This window comes from Ascaphus truei, unplaced genomic scaffold, assembly GCF_040206685.1.
Source record: "Ascaphus truei isolate aAscTru1 unplaced genomic scaffold, aAscTru1.hap1 HAP1_SCAFFOLD_806, whole genome shotgun sequence".
NCBI classification, from domain to species: Eukaryota; Metazoa; Chordata; class Amphibia; order Anura; family Ascaphidae; genus Ascaphus; species Ascaphus truei.
Genome location: NW_027457141.1, coordinates 66,470 through 79,197, shown reverse-complemented (window position 1 = coordinate 79,197; position 12,728 = coordinate 66,470). Strand labels below are relative to the sequence as shown.

The following is a 12,728-nucleotide window of genomic DNA, read 5'->3' as shown; positions in this document are numbered from 1 at the left end:
CATGTATGTCCTGTTGGAGGGGAAAGGATTACACATTATCTCCATAAAAGACTTTGCACTTATCTAAAAGGGAGTTGAGGATTTATGCATGAAATGTTATGGGAGCATGGAAAACACGGGGCATAATCCAGATGAGGAAGAGCGAGAAGAAACCACCAATGATGTACCATGCGTGTTAGTCCTGGTCTCCCGTGACACATGCTACCGGTAATCATTTGATCTCTGTACCACTCCTGAGCGGTGACGTCACCCTTGAGTGTCTGTGTCGCAGCTGCTCCCTGAAAGGAGGTGATTCCAGCCCCCGATGAAGCCACAACGGTGAAACATATGTTGGGCAGGCTAAGCGTCACCACCTAGTGCGCTGGCTATATCGGAGAGGACTGTTGCCTTCTCTCAGTTAGAGTGTTTCGGAGCCTTCTAAAGGAAGCACAACACTCTGACTACTTTCCTATTTGTCATGGTTCTGAGTACAAGACACATACTTTGTGATCTTGAAATAGCTGTTCTGCTAAACATAACAGACCTCTATGTTCATTTACCTTTGAACCCGTTGGTCTGGTACATATGTGTGTGTATATATCCGTATACTAGCATTAGCTGGCTCAACAAATATATTATTCTGAGCACACACACTACATTAAGCTATACTCTCCATTTAGGTGTAGTCCTCAAACTATATAGAACTGTATTGGTATAACTACCACTGTTAGTATAATTATATAGCAGTGGGACATTCTAAAATAGTTATTCCTAGCATACACTGTTAGTTTGAATTAGGCATACAGTTACCTGCTCCGTTTTTTAATTTATTTTAATCACTTTGGTTCACGTTAGCTTTTTGCTGCAATAAATATATTTTAATCATTTATTAATAAATAGTAATTTTTAACATAGGTATAGGTGTTCTCTTGTGCGGCTATTAGGGAGCTTTCTTTCTTTTCTTTGCTTATGATTCCAGCTTAACCTGCTCATCTGAGTGGAGCGTGGGGTGTGGACGCCTTAGGCCTCGGGCATGGTCAGTGCTTAGGCGCTGAGGCGCGCTGCTGCTCGGCAGCGAGCCCCTGCAGCCGCAATGAGAGCGGCTTTAGAAGGGGCTTCCGCAAGCGTGTCTTAAGAAAATTTTAGTTGCAGTGATGGAGTGTATGCTTTGGACCGGGAGAGGGTGCTTTCCCTATCGGAACGGGTATTTCCAATGCTGCAGTGATTGTGTGAATACACCTACCTGCATTGTTACCAATAGGCTGGCTGGGCTTCCTTGTGGGGTCCCTGTCACTTCGGTGTGCCTATGAGGGTCTGGTATTCCGACGACTCCTGATGGTTATTATACCCAATTGTTTTTATTTTTCCACTGTACCATATGTGTATTCAGTACCTTTTACCCACTAAAATATTTGTTTAGTAATGCTTTATGAGGGTTTGGGCTTGTCTTTTCTATCTATCTTAAGCAAAATAAGACTACAAAGTTGATAAATACCTTTTTCTTTGAACGATTTTTATATTTCGGTTTCTTTTTAATATTTTTATAGCAGCCATTCCATATTTTGGGTCCTAGATTTAAAAAAAAAAAAAAAGAAAGAAAAGATTGAGTAAAAATGAACACATTAAATAAAGCAGAGAAGGGGAGTCATCCGTTGAGATAATAATTTATTGGATTGCTAGACGTTATAGGTTTGCTTTTTCTTGTCATATTTAATGGGTTAAAAAGTGTCATCACAGTGCTAGGTGAACTACAATGGTAGCACAAATATTGCTGTAGTCTGGATACCCAACCAAGGAATGCTTGCAGTAGCAGCTGTTGGTATCAATATCAGGTCAGAATTAGGCTGTAGCCCGAGAGGAGAGAAATGCTGGCAGCTACAGAGACTTGCTCTGAACCAGTGGGCAGAAGTAGGTTAAAAGAGCCAAAACATCTGAGAAGACATCTACTGAGATAGGTAGGAGTCTTAAATGAACCACTCAAGGAGCATAACGGAGAGATAAGTGGATGGCTGAATAAAGATGGAAAGTATTGCAGACTTGAGGAGAGAGAAGTGGATCGTGTTCAACTTTCAATTAATGAAAGGAGGTCCCAATATGAACTGGCCGAAGACGTTCATTTTGATATCATTGGTAGGGATGACACAAACATCTTCCTACACTTACTAATAGCTACAAAGAAATGATGATCAAATCACGTGCAACCGGAAATTAATTACATGTTCTGTCCAAAACGAAGCCATTGATCTTTGCAACACTGGACACATGTCTAAAAAATTTTTTAGATATATATACAGGCATTAACGTACACAATGGGACCAAAGCATGTATGTTAAGCGAAAATGTACTTAAAGTGAAGCACTACCTTTTCCCCCCACTTATCGATGCTTCGGTACAGGTAGGGAGCCGGTATTGCTGTTCAGGACGTGCAGACAGGCGCATGCGCGAGCTGCCGTTTGCCTATTGGGCGAGGGGAATCAGCGCATCGCTACTACGGCGGTCTGTAGGGCAGAATAAGTGTCCGCACTCGCGAAGCAAGCGTATGGACACAGAGGTATGGTGCTATTGTAAATATGTCCTTACTCGCGAGTGTACTTAAAGTGAGTGTCCTTAAACTGGGGTATGCCTGTAAGCAATTCATTCTTTGACATGATGGTTAATGTAAAAAAATATGAAGCAGTTAGATCTATTCCCACCTTTCTCCAATTTCAGCGATGCCATATTGCAATTATAGAGAGGAGTGCCACCATAAAAAAAAGCTGACACGCTTGGCTACTACAGTGTAATCGGGACACCAAAACAGCAGCACTGGTGTAATTGCCTTGGTACTGCAGAATCTCCAACAAACGCCACTCGCAAATGAATGTTCCAAGTGTTTAATTAAATAGATCAATCTCTGGTCCCGATGGGATCTTTAACACTTGCAACATTCATTTGAATGTGAGACACGCATTAAAATAATGTTACAAGATATAACAAGCCAGAAAATGAAACCGTACAATTATTATGCATACAATCATACACAGTATTAACAGGTCACTTGACATTTCCTGGGGTTTGTTTTTTTAAAGTAGTAAGTAGTTTTCATGTTCATTTGGAAATATAAACACTTTACATGTCCGTGCTATTGGACCAGACTACATTTCTTGGCTCCAACAATTAACCGATTAAAAGAACAATTTACCCACTCACATGAGATTTCCCATGGACTTTTATCGGTTGCAAATACTTCCTTACCATTTGGGGTATCATAAGTTAAACTTGCAATATCTATTAGTAGATCATCTTCAAAAGGCTTGTCGTACTATGTAAAAAAAAAAAAACAGACATGAAAAGGCGTTGCAGCAGTTACTATTTACTTTGTAGCAGACAGAACCATAACAACAAATACCTTCACATTATTCAGCTACACCTCACACTTATCTGATATGGAATGTCGTGGTGGTGTGTGTTGGATACAGATATAACATTCACTGCTGGTTGTACTGCAGCACACAATCTGCTTTTTCAGGTGCTCCACTAAAATTAGGGTTGAAGCAGCATCCCCCACCAAAATAATATATATATATATAAAAAAAATAAAAATCAGAACCCAAAACAGTTAGATTGTATTGTGCAGATTTTTCTTGTTCTATTTAATTTTTTTCCAAAAAACTGGTTTACACAGTTTTCACCGGTTTATTATTGCACTGTTAAGACATCCCCATGCAAATAGCTGCTTTAAAATGTTTGTGGGTGGCAGCAACCATTTTTATTTCCCTCGGAGGGGAAGAAAAATAAAAATCATTTATCCAGAATGCCCTTACAGAATTTAGAAATGAAATAAACATTTATTTTTATGGCGGGCACAGGAGATTGTCACTTTATATGGAATACCAACTTAAAGTAGCCTGTGAAAACACATGCACAGGTGTACCAGGTGTGTTCTCTCTACTCTTGTACAGGCTTTCAAACCCATGTACTCCATTCCTCTGACAGACCTGAGAAATGTCTGCGAACCCCCCTGATGCAGATCACATCATAAATAATATATAGCACAGGCATAGGCTTTAAACGGTTAAATGAAAATATCATGTAAGAAACATCAATCCATATATTCATGGTAGAGCGATATGGCTCCTACCTTCATTAAAATCATTGTCATTTTAGCTTGGAAGACCTTCTCATTTCTGTCCAGTTCACTGTTCAAAACGCCGCTTGGGTCCAGAGGCAATTTCCCGGAGGACAGGTCAGCGAAGACCTGGGTAGGGTAAAATTAAACACGAAAAATCAAGTCTTCCGAATTCACCGACAAAGGCACTCAGGGTAGGGCTTTAACTTCTTAAAATGTCTCACTAATGTCATTGTTGTAGTACAGAAGAAGGGGCAACAAACAAGCCAATACGTTCACTAACTATCTAGGAGGTCGGTTACCTGATGTTTAACCAGAACCAAGCATAATAGGATGGAAGACTAGTGCTGGAACTTAATTTCAACATTACTGTTTGATACTCAAGACAGGTTAAAAATCAGCAGCTCACGATGCTATACCTTTTTGGTTCTTATTTGGTTTATAACTTACTTGGAATTGGGTTCCCCTTGAGCTGATCCATGGTCCTCCAACCTTCAATGGACCATTTAATTCCTGAGATATTTGTTGTTTTTTTGTGTGCTTGTTTTGACACACACAAAAAAAAACCCTACAAATAATAGCCATTTTATGTAAACCTGGCAGTAGTTCCTATAATCTTAGGTATTCTTGCTGGGTTTCAGGTAAGCTTTAAATAATCAAAAAGTGAAAATTGTCACTTTCTGGTCTTTCATCACAGAATTTTCAGTTTATATTTTATATTGTTATACAGTATTGAATAATTCACTAAGCACTTTCTTATTTAAGAATTGCACTTATATTTGGTTTTGAGCACAATTACCCTGATAACACTGTTTTATTCAAGCTTTAAATGATGTTACACTGGTGAGTTCTCTCCTTATAATGGGGCGGTTTATGAATCACTGAACCAAAATATTACACAAGGTTGTCTCTGCACTTCACTAAAAAACAGTATGAACCGGCTCCGGACACGCGCGGCAGTGAAGATACCGGAAAGGAGTGTGGGAATAGGCTCGGGTGACATTTCCAGCACACTCTGCAGTCAGACCACTACTAGAAGCATCCAGCATATACAGCTGCAATGCCTTCGAGGAGAACTACCCACTTTTCTGATGAACCCGCTGATACTGGCATCTTGTGAGTGCATTGATGACTTTACGTTGCCCCACTTAAACTACTGCACAATGCAATCACATTCATGAGTGTCCACCAAAATGGTCTCAGGGTCAGCATTTCGCTTTTTGTGGGGAGTGAAACATGACCGGTTGTCACGTTTGTAACTTTTGTAGTTTTGTTAAAGACATAATATATATAATATATATATATATATATATATTGCATAAATAAAATAGCATGTTTCCCAGGAATCTCAGGGGTGTTCCATTAGGTGCACGTCTCTCTCCACGTTGTATAAAATGGTGTGTTTTGGGAGGTATATACAGGCATACCCCGCATTAACGTACGCAATGGGACCGGAGCATGTATGTAAAGCGAAAATGTACTTAAAGTGAAGCACTACCTTTTCCCCACTTATTGATGCATGTACTGTACTGTAATCATCATATACGTGCATAACTGATGTAAATAACGCATTTGTAACAGGCTCTATAGTCTCCCCGCTTGCGCACAGCTTCGGTACAGGTAGGGAGCCGGTATTGCTGTTCAGGACGTGCTGACAGGCGCATGCGTGAGCTGCCGTTTGCCTATTGGGCGATATGTACTTACTCGCGAGTGTACTTAAAGTGAGTGTACTTAAAGCGGGGTATGCCTGTATAGCACTTGGGACTCTAGTGATAACGAGTCTCAGCGAAATTTATGAAGTTTGTCGGTGCGAACTCTAGTGGCGCAAGGTGAAACTGCATGTTTTTGCACAAACTTTTTATAACAAACTCTTTGCACAAACCTCCACGGATTTGCAAAGAAATAGTAATGTGCGTGAGAATTTGCAGACTGAACACGCTCGTCCATCTCTAATAACGTCGAAGCCATACTTTCTCACGTCTACCCTTAGGGACACCAGAGAGACCAGGTTTTTGTGACTAACCAAAGTATGCAATATACAAAGCGCTGTGTCAGGGCCCTGGAGTCCAAACCAAGGGGGAAATGCAGGCAACCATAGAAAGCTTTATAAAGAAAACACTGCTGTACTGTATTAACGGATCGACATTAAGATCAACACACAATACACACCTAAACGCAAATCAAAAAAGTGTGCAACACACACACCGACCCACTAAAGCGATAGTGAGACATATTAAAAGTCATAAGTGACCCGGCGGTAGCAAGCCTTAGGCTACGTTTATAGTGCCGGCGATCCGACTGTCAGGTGACGGTCGCTGGAAAATCAAATAGAGATGACTTCCAGCGATCGCGACCAATCCGTCGCGCTTACTATAAGCGCACACGATGGCGGCAATATATTTGTTTTGCCGCGACGTCGCCAGCACTATAAGCGCAGCCTTAGGCCTCTCCATGTTGATCAATGTAAATCCATTGGAGTGTCCATACTCTGTGTGCGCGCTCGCGCGTCTGTAGGCGCGATTCATGCAGAGACAAAAATTGTCTGTTGCGCGATGGGCCGGTCACGTGCTTGGTTCAGCCAATGAGAGCGAACTGCGCACGTGACATCACGGGCACACCCCGAGCAAGCCGCCCATCGCGCTACACTGCAGGCCAGGAATCGCCCGTGCTGCAAGCGAGCGCCATGGCGCTCCGTCCTCATGGACAAGGCATAAGGCCTCGTCCCCACTGCTAGCACGTACAAAATACGGCTCTATGGGGCCGGCCCCAGTCAGTGCATGCGCGCATATGATCAAGCGCGAGTGGCGACTACATTTTGAGAAGTCAAGAAATTTGACTTATGGTGCGGCCGAGCGATGGCCACGTCACGGTGGCGGTTCAGCCAATGAGGGCGAAGCAGACACATGAGATCATGGCTGCGCCCCCGCCGCCTCAGATTGCTCGGCTGAAGGCCACGAGCGCCACCAGGCACTCCGTTGCTCGCGCACGCTCACTGGCGCTGTAGCTTTAAGCTTAAAACCACGGGAAACTCTTTTTGAAGTTGAGGTAATAATATAGGGACATTGTGATATGATAATATAATATTGTTGCTTATGCATTCCTGTGCTTGGATTGTTTTCAGGCATAAATCCCTGCACTATTAACATTATAATGTAACATTATAATAACAGTAGTTGAGGCACAAGGGGACGTAAAGTGACTTTACCCAGGACGTAGGCAGCAGACACTGGGTTTTTAACGGTGATCACCCACTTCAAAAGGTTGTGACATTACCACTACTGCTCCTGGCGATTGCGTTTCACTCCCCCTCAATATTTGGGTGCCACGGCCCGTGCCTCGTTTTAGCGCTGGCCTTCCTCTGAGTTTCAGTTTCGATAATAAAAAAAAAAAATCATTAAAATAATGCCAACTGATACGGGTTACTTTAAATGTCCAAAAGTAACTGCATTATTGCCCAATGCTTCATTAATGGTTCCTAAAATCTGGTCTGCTTGGGTTAGATTAAAGGCAACTGTTCTACAATAAAACCCAAATCATATGGGAAGCTCATTACCAACACTACAGCAGTAATGTTCCAGCATATAATAGAGGGTTATCCTACGCCCTATACTTGGCGTGGGCCTCTCGTGAAGCAATGTGTTCCAGAGCAATGACGCAGTATTAATGGCAAAGAAACAACTGGAAAAAGCAATAAGATCATGGCATACATAATCTATAAATAAAAAGATGTCCTTAGAATTCCAGATGAGATTTAACCAAGACATTGTCAGGCAAATAAGGGGCCCCAAATTGACGAAGCCATCTTCATGGTGAAACGCGTAGGAGGAGGAGCATAGGGTTTTTGCTCTCATTCAGTGCAGTGGAGCAAGCAACATCATACAGTGGGCTCCAGCCAGTAGCACCTGTTTCAAGTTTGTTTGCCTTTCATCGGCAACCACCAGGAGGAGAGCTGACGGACGCAGTCCAGAGACTACCGGGAAGGGTCTGTGCGTCACGGCCGGAAGTGACATCAGACCCGGACACCCGGAGGGCTGCGTGGTATCGTGTGTCAACGTGCATCTGTGCAGCGTGTACTGGAGCAAATTTCGAGATTGAAGAAAGTCATCGGACCCCCACGGACCAGCAGCGATTAAAGGGTGAGCATATCGAGCATTGCTTCAACCCTGGGGTACCCCTCTATATCATAATCTGCCCGGGCAGCGCACAGTTTACAGGACTCTGACTGTACACCGGGATTCTCCCGTTTTTAACCCCTTGGAGACCCATTGAGTGCAATTGCACAACAGCTTCATCTGCACAGTTTTTAAACTTTATTGTCTATATATTGATCATCATGTTTTTGTTGTCCTAGAGGGTGATCCCTGGGACAGGATTTTTAATAAAAGTGTCTAGTTTTACCACTACCCAATTTTGACTGCGCTTCTCACTTTTTTTCTTTTTGCTGTAACATACTCTACGCTTGGATTTACCTGGAAAACGCTAAAGCCCTCCTGGTCTTATCTAGCACTTAAAAAGGTCGCAATGCAGGTCGAGTGCCCTACCATATTTCCTCTATTCCCGTGGTCACTGAAAGATCGCAACCAAAGGGTTAAACATTAAAGTATAGAGTATAGGCAGCACTCTAAAAATAAACACATCTATGCAAAAGCGCAATGGTGGTACAAGTGGAACATGCGAGGGACCCTAAAACCCTTGAAAATATCCACACGAAAACACACTCAAGTTCCCAGCACTGAAAGGTAAATGATGAGTCTCAAATGGATATGCCAAAAAAACTTTACTTAATTACAAAATCATAACAAAAAACACTAATGAATGAACAATGTAGTGTGTGTGTGTGTGTATATATACACACACACACACACACACACACACACACACACACACACACACACACACACACACACACACACACACAGATAAAACCGAGTAGTGTGTGAACAAAATATGAACACAAATGATTCCAAAACAAAGTACAGTGCACACAAGGGAAATACTACACAAAAGAACAGATGACCAAAAAAGGGGGAGGGAGGAAATCTGAATTTGCAGCTATACGGTTCTTTGGTTCCTGCATCACATACCATTAGCCCTGCTGGGGAATATTTAGTATTGAGGACGCTTATACTTGGAGCTTTCCAGCGTTTTGAACTTTTGCTTGTACTTAGCTTTTTTTTTTTTTGCACAAGTTTCGGAGCTCTGTGGGAAAGGGGGAAGGGATGATACTCCCGCATCAGCCTAAGTACCATATTTGCCCGAATATAGTGCGACCTGGTACTTACAGTATAAGGCCGCGCTTATAGTGCTGGCGACGACGGCAGAAGACGTCACCAGCGAAAGTTATAATTTGATTTGAAGCGACGTCCCTGATTGGTTTAGAGACAGTCACATGTGGCGACTGTCTCTAAAAAATCAAATAGACCCGGCGACAAAATGTTTGGTTGCAATGTCGCTCCGTTGCGCTTACTATAAGCACTTGCGAGGTCGTCAATGTATTTGTTTCGGATCGACGTCGCGTCACCGCCGCGGGCACTATAAGCGCAGCCTTAATATATTGATTGATATGTTAACACTGGAGGTGCAATAGGAACAATATAATAATGATAAACAGAACAAGAAAAGTTTCCCTGTTGAACGCACTCACTGTACGAGTGCATTCAACAGGGAAGCTTTTCTTGTTTTGTTTATCACTGCTAGAGGACATACCTGTTTCTTGGGCTATTACATAGGCCAGCCATTGTGCAACTGCTTTCCCATCATTGGGACTACAGTACACATTTTACATCTTTTCTTTGCCAACAAGGGAGGACCTAACTAAGGACTCGTCCATAGTGAATGCGTGTGCAACGTCACGCTCGCCTGTTCTGTCCTGCAGGCAGAAGCGACAGGGAGGCGTGGCTGTGATGTCACAGAGCTGGTTCACACTCATTGGGCGAACTGCTCACGAGAACCAGCATCGCACAGCAAATTCAATAAAGGTTGTCGCGCGAAGCGCCGGTCGCTCTTGTGCACGCGCTCACACTATACACACTTATAATGGCGCCCTAGTGTTTGTTTTCGGCGCAAGCGACGTCACTCACGTCGTCTCCGCACAATGTACGCAGCCTAAGGCTACGGCCCCTGTAACTCAGCTGCAACGCGCGCCCGCGAGATTGGCGGCGCGTGCAGCCGATTACCTGGTCTGCAGGGAGCTGCAGTAAGAGACCGGGGGGGCGTGGCGGAGGAGTGACGGGGGCGTGGCCATGACGTCACCCGGCAGGTTCGCCCTCATTGGCTGAACCGCCGGGGGGCGTGCCGTATCGCTCGACGCTAGGTCCTGCTCTCAATTCTATTGAGAGCAGGAGTAGCTCTCGCTCGAGCGCTGCGGCCCCCGCTCGCAGCGGGCCCGGCGCCATTGCGGGGAGGGCTCTCGTGCGCGCAGCGTCCGCCACAGCGGACGCTGTAGTAGGCAGCGGGGGCAAGGCCTAAGGGTCTTAAGGGAAGTACCACAGACCTTTCGGTGGTAACAGATTTTCATTGTGTTCTTTTCCTTCTCATTTCCCCCCCCCCCTTTGGTCATCTGTTCTTGTGTGTAGTATTTCCCTTTTGCGCACGGTGTTTTGGATTTGTGTTCACACTGTGCTCTGTTCTCTCTCTATCCGTGTGTTCTTGCATGTATATATACATACAGTGTCTAAACTGTTCATTCATTCGTGTTTTTTGTTATGATTTTGTAATATGGGTAAAGTTTTTTTTGGCATATCCATTTGACACTTACTCATCATTTATGAGTGCTGGGAACATTTTTTTTCTTCAAAGGGTTAAACATCACCCTCAATAGCAAATCAAAGCTTTGCTGTCAAAGTACTCGGATTCCTTCAGTCACAGGGCCAGCAATAAACTTCAGTGTTTCTGCAAGCAGGTTAGGGGTTAAATGAGTTATTTATAAAAATGTTTTACCAGGAAGTAATACACTGAGTTACCTCTCCTTTTCAAGTACTGTATGTCTTGGGCATAGTTACAAAAATTACACATGCAGTGTTGCATGGTTTCACTATGTAAAAAAAAATGTTTTAATGAATTTTTCTGCATACTTTCAATACATTAAAATGTGGATGCAATTGTGTAAAACAAAAAACAAGAATCCAATAATAGCTTAATATTAACGCTTTGCTGTTCTGTGCAGTGTTTTTCTTTTACTACAGTAAATGCTTTAATCAGAACTGCTGGACACAACAATCGTGTAACGCGTTTTATTATTAACAAAAAAAACAACTAGGTGTAAAAGCAGTAAAATCTGAATTCCTATGATAAAAAAAATAATACTTGGACAGTACACATGCAGTACACATGCAGTAACATTTAGCCAAACCATTGCTAACATGGCGATGCACTCCTGCCCCATCCCAGATGTCACCACATAAACCTGCAGTGTCCTATGCTGGGAATGAGAGATGAATTGTATGAACGGATGTGTAAGGCTGGTGAGATAGGGCCAGTGGGTAATCCAACCACGGGGCCCTGCAGAGAGCTGTCACTCCAGGAAGCAGACACTCTTCACCTTTGCATATTACTGCCTACCCGGCCCAGAGTCCGGGCTCTTTCACCCTAATCACGGACTTCTGAGCACGGCTCTTCATGCACAAGGCGCTCTTTACCCAATTCTCTGCCCGTGTGTTGCTTGCCACCCTGGCAGCGCGTGGGGTAACCCTGCTCAGTGCCCCGCCGGCTCTGCCCGTGGTTACCTCGTTGCACGGCCGCGGATCAGCAGCCTGCCCGCTCCTTCCTGCCCTTGCGCCCTGCATGATGATGCCGCCGCCGCCGCTGCAGACGCCCCGTTCTATGCCACCAAACCAGCGCCTGGTGGTGAGGGCAGGCGTAGTGACGTCACTGATAGCCAGCACGCCAGCCCTAGTCACAGTAATGCAGCACGGAGGGGGCTGGGGCAGCAGTCTCCCTAGCTGAGGTGCGCGTGTTCTGTGCGCTGAGGTGCGCGTGTTCTGTGCGCTGAGGTGCGCGTGTTCTGTGCGTTCTTTTAACAATGTTACTCTTTCTGTTATTAAAGCAGAAATCATGTTGAAGGAAACACGGATATCAGTCTCCAAGGACAGAACATGAGTGACATGTAGGTGTTCTGGACCGAAAGTGGCCTTTTCATTTTCATCAAGAAGATCTGATTGTATTCTACAAACCTTCCCAATTCAATATGCTGTGAAGGTGCTTTTGAGTACTGGACAAGATTGTAGTCACATTAGATTGGAGCTGATCTCATCTCCAGCCAGGGAAAGGGGAATAATTTAACAGCATAGTACTGTGTATAATTACAGGCTGTCCTCGGTTATCCAATGGAATCCGTTCTGGAAGTAGCGTTGGATAGTGAAACCGTTGCAAGGGCTGTTCTATAGAGGGCACGCTTGCTACGTGATTGAGTGTGTGTGTTGTGTCTGTGTGTGTTGTGTAGGTTGTGATATGAGTATGTGTTCTGTGTGTGTTGTGATCATGTGTGCTGTGTCTGTGTTGTGATTGAATGCAGCAGTGCGTAAACGGGGGGGGGGGGGGGGGCGCAAGATTATCTATGGGGGCGCGTGCAGCGAAACCTGGTGTGCGTGGGCCGGCAGATGCTGTGCATGGAAGGGCCAAGAAGATGTGCACGGACGGGCAG

General features: G+C 44.1%; 1 protein-coding gene across 1 annotated transcript in view; it reads right to left on the bottom strand.

Annotated features, from left to right (window-relative positions):
* Positions 1–12,037, bottom strand: part of LOC142486291 (uncharacterized) — a gene marked incomplete at its 3' end in the record, with an annotated part of 39,736 nt that extends 27,699 nt beyond the window's left edge. The window contains exons 1-4 of the mRNA XM_075584917.1: positions 11,725–12,037; positions 4,100–4,216; positions 3,214–3,280; positions 1,475–1,548 (exon numbers count right to left, since the gene is read on the bottom strand). Of these exons, the coding sequence (XP_075441032.1) occupies positions 1,475–1,548; positions 3,214–3,280; positions 4,100–4,216; positions 11,725–11,871 (405 nt within the window). The remainder of the gene's footprint in view (positions 1–1,474; positions 1,549–3,213; positions 3,281–4,099; positions 4,217–11,724) is intronic.
* Positions 12,038–12,728: the final 691 nt, after the last annotated feature.